This window comes from Phalaenopsis equestris, unplaced genomic scaffold (genome assembly GCF_001263595.1).
Source record: "Phalaenopsis equestris unplaced genomic scaffold, ASM126359v1 Scaffold000382, whole genome shotgun sequence".
Classification (NCBI taxonomy): domain Eukaryota; kingdom Viridiplantae; phylum Streptophyta; class Magnoliopsida; order Asparagales; family Orchidaceae; genus Phalaenopsis; species Phalaenopsis equestris.
This window is the reverse complement of record NW_018164824.1, coordinates 374569-378879: the sequence shown is the minus strand read 5'-3', so window position 1 is coordinate 378879 and position 4311 is coordinate 374569. Positions and strand designations below refer to the sequence as shown.

At 37.1% G+C, this 4311-nt stretch overlaps 1 protein-coding gene across 1 annotated transcript; it reads right to left on the bottom strand.

Annotated features, from left to right (window-relative positions):
• Positions 1-2076: 2076 nt before the first annotated feature.
• LOC110026595 (sphinganine C4-monooxygenase 2-like) lies at positions 2077-3425 on the bottom strand. Its single transcript, XM_020727594.1, has 2 exons — positions 2877-3425; positions 2077-2764 (listed from the first exon to the last, which is right to left on the bottom strand). Exons 1-2 carry the CDS (start codon positions 3096-3098, stop codon positions 2219-2221), a joined length of 768 nt encoding a protein of 255 aa, XP_020583253.1. The 5' UTR covers positions 3099-3425; the 3' UTR covers positions 2077-2218.
• Between the last annotated feature and the right edge of the window lie 886 nt (positions 3426-4311).

The window sequence follows — 4311 nt, the reverse complement described above, 5'->3', positions numbered from 1 at the left end:
GGGGTGAATGCACATATCAGGAGGCAAATTTTATGGCATATTGATCACTGGCCAACATGACTATGCGGTTGCAGCGTGACTGTACAGAGTGAAGCCATCCACACATAATCCAAGTCTAACATTGTGTACTTCAGCTGCAAAATCTGTGTAAGTACGGTCAAAATATTTTCAGGCCTCACCATATGATGGATGACTCATCGAGTTAGCATCAACAGATCCTTTATCGTGCTAAGTCAAGTGAAGGATTGTACGCTTTGAAGCGAACACTCTCTAAAGTCAGGGTATGAGTGGAGAATAAAAGAGACACTTGTATGGAGTATTTTTCTATTTTTATTATTTCTCCCCCTTAATTTATCAGCACCACAAAATCCATAATTCGTCTCGACTGCATCGACCTAGTAATATATAATGTATCCATTAATACATCAATCAATCTCTTAAATTGTAACCCTAACTTTGAAACCAACTATTTCATTCTATACAGGTCATCCGACACTAAATTCCAAGCAGGGTTAGTCTCTTTCAATAAAATCACTACTTGATTGAATGCTTCTTCGGGCATGTTAAAATCATATTTGATGGTTAACATTCTTAGTGTCATTCATAACTCTATATGTGCACTGCAACCATCTCATTAAGGTTGTTGTGCAACATTCAATAAGTCATAGAACTGTTGTGAATTGTTGTTCGATGTTTCAAGATCATGTTGAAGGCTCCCAACAAATTGAGCTCTTTGAGCATCATAACCATTTTTTCATATTTGTTAGGATCAAATTCCATTGCAGGGGGCATAACTTGTAGAGGCTCCTCCTTGATTGAACTAAACTTCAGGTTCTTACTCTCCATGCATAGTCCAGTGCCAATAATTTGGTTTCAATCTCTTATGGTATAGATCCAACTTAACTTCTTTAGGTGACATAAGTGCTTGAATTTTATGCTTCGCACAAAGACACCGACACTCACCCTTAGAACGGTAGATGGGGAGTGGTGATGCCACCAGCGCGAATTCATCAACGTCATTCAAGAACTCATCTGTGAGTTCTTTTCGTCCTGGATATATTCACATCTAAGCTCTCAAATTACAACTATCCATCTGCAGCATAGATGTAGTTTTACAGATCAATGCAGCTACTATGGAAATAAATATTAATTAATCCTTTTTTATCAATATTTACAATGGATGATTATGTTTAGTGGTTCGTGGGAGCTAATTCTAATTGAACAAAAGGAACCTCTTTTAAGTAGCTCGCTTTATCTTGTGAAGGTGACACTGCTTGGCCAACTATATATAACACCATTCTTTATGAATGAGAAAGGACACCAAAGACATTTACAAAGAGAAAGCCAAAAAACCAGGCTGAGAAATTATGAATGAGGAACGACACCAAAGACAGTTACAAATATGGAACATCCCCAATGACGGTTACCAAGGTCAAATAACGTTGAAGTCAGTTTAAATATGTAAAGATGTAATGGTTTATAATTCTATTATAACATTCTCATTAAATTAGGGACAATCATGTAATTCAATAGACTCTTCATATGATCTATAAATAGGATGATTATTTTTACATGATGGACTACTAAATCTAATTCTAGAGAATTTGTTCTGCTTGTTTTTCATTAATCTTATTTTTTTTCTTATTCCTCTCATCCGACCAACGCTCTATTTCTTGAGGGTGACCCGAAAGACATTTTGAAACTCAACAAAATTATCATCGTTTATTTAATATAAAAATGGGAGGTTTTTTTGTATATTATATGATGTTATAAATCACATAGTAAAAATATTGGGTTGATGAGTATCTCTGTCATTCACCTCCTTGACTGCACCATTAGCCATCTGAAATCCCAAGCAGATCTCGAGACATCCCCGGTGCAGTAGTGGGGTACCATTAGGCACACATAAGTTTATTGTAAATGAACTTTGAACCACACAAATTTCATTTGAGGAAACTTTTTCCCCTAATCATAAAGATTTGTGGACTTAGCCGTCGTGGTGATGCATTGAATGGAATAATAATATGAAAATTTTCATTTACATTCTAATAAAACTTAACTAGATATTTGTTCACATATAAAAAATAAATTTTCTTTCTTGTTTACAAACAAACATCTACTTCTTTACAGGCTGCAACGTTTGTTTGATCAAACAAAATGGCAAGAGAAAAAAAAAAAGAGAACATGATGAAGCATAGAACAATAATACTAAAAAGAATCAATTAATCTTCTTAATGGGACGGGCCTCAAATCCTCCCTCCTTCCTCTTCTCAAGCGAGTAGGGCATGTGAGTTCCAAGGATCTTATCCCAAGTGATGAAGAATGGCTGAGAGAAGTTGTATTTGGTGCCATATAGCTGATGGTGGATGTCATGATACGCACTGTTGTTGTTGAAGAAAACATGCAACAGATTTCCGGGAAGCCACAGGCCGCAGTGGTCGTCAACAGTCTTGATGGTGGCGAAGGAGAAGAAGAAGATGGCGGTGCGAGGGTTCATACCTGAAACGAGGAAGGAGAGGGCTCCTCCAATGGTGTCAAGGATGAGCCCTTCGAGTGGGTGATTGTAGAGAGCTCCAAAGGCGTAGGGGACGACGAGGGTGTGGTGCTTGGAGTGGATGTGTTTGTACAAAAACTTGTTGACGTGCATGAATCGGTGCATGAAGTATTGCCATGTGTCCATAACCACCATAGCCACGATGAACTGGAGGATGATGACCGGAATAGAAGGCTGAGGAGGTACCGCGCCGCTCTCGCCGCTCATGGCCTGAATAAGTACATAGATCAAACTAAAATTAGGGAATAATTAAGGAGGTGTAGGCGTTAATTTGGAGATATTAATTGCTTAATTGAGAGTTAGAAGTGAAGATGATAGATACCGTGAAGAGGAGAAGGGAGACGGCGATTTGAAAAGCTTGCTGGACAAGGACTCCCTTCACAACGGTTTTCCTAGAAACAACGTTCTTCTTGTCTTCTTCAGCCTTGGTGTGAAGCCTGTACTGGTTCAAGTCACCAAGCATCACATAGATTCCAGAATATATCCAGTAAACAGCAACGGGCACAAAGGTGCCGAGCAGCTCATCCGAGATGGGAAAACTCATGATTGAACTAAACAGAAGTGGCGATCGTTTGAGCAAACTCAATGAATTCTGTAAAAATGGCACCTTTTGTTTCCCCCTTTGCTTATTCTTCTTTTTCCCCTGTTTCTTCCTCTTCTTCTTCTTAAATTCTTATTCTGCTTGTACTAGTGTTGCAGAGAAGTTGCGGGTTGGGATGAGGGAGGTGGTTTTTCTTGCTTATATAGGAGAAGAGTGAGAGAAATGGTAAACGCGAGAGGGCTTGGTGGTCTACAACGTCAGGCGACGACTGTGAAACTTCAAATCGTCTAAAGCACGGAGAAAGATGGGAGAAATGGATTTAGATTTACCATCCACAGAAAAACACGGCATGAATAAGAAACTAGAGAACAGTTGAACATCCAACGAAGGTTTATGTTTATCTGACTCGTTCGTCCATGGGATTACCACTCGGCACTGACCGTGAAAATTAATGATTTTGAACTTCATTTTTTCATACCCATTCTTAAAATCATGATTTAACTATTTGTTATATTTATCATGAAATTTGGAAAATAAAAATAAATAAATAAATAAATGCCACGTAAGTTAACAAGTATTTAGATCATTTTTTTTATTTAAAGAAAAAAAAAGTTAAATTGACTGAAAAATTGTGATAAAAAATAACATTCAAGTCGTACTCGTATAGCTTCGCTAATTAATTAGTCAAATTAAGACAGTTCAAAAAAGACGACACCTCTATGAGAGGTACAGAATATTATTTTGCGAGAATGTTTAAATTAAGAATATTTCACAAAAAAATATTATAAAAAGTCTACTTAAATATATTTATTATTGATACACCACCAATAAAATTTCATCATCCAACACGAATCTCGAGGCATGACACAAATCTTGAGATCATATTTTAAACAATGAATATTTAAATCTTGATAAAAAGTCATCCAGAGTTCTGATTTCAGCAAACGTATAGTCAAACTGAACTGTTCAATGAGACGGATCTCATGATATGAAAACCAGCCCAATCCAAGTTAAGTCAAGCCCAGATCAAGTCATTAAACCACAGCTAGAAGATTTATGAATACATTTGGAAAGTCAAACGACTGTCAAATATGACAAGTTTATACTCAAATCGAGCAGCTCGACAAGACAAATCCAACGAGCCCAAGATCACTCAATTTTGACATCATTAAGACACTCAAATGTCCATTAAATATTGTATGATCGAGGGAAGCTC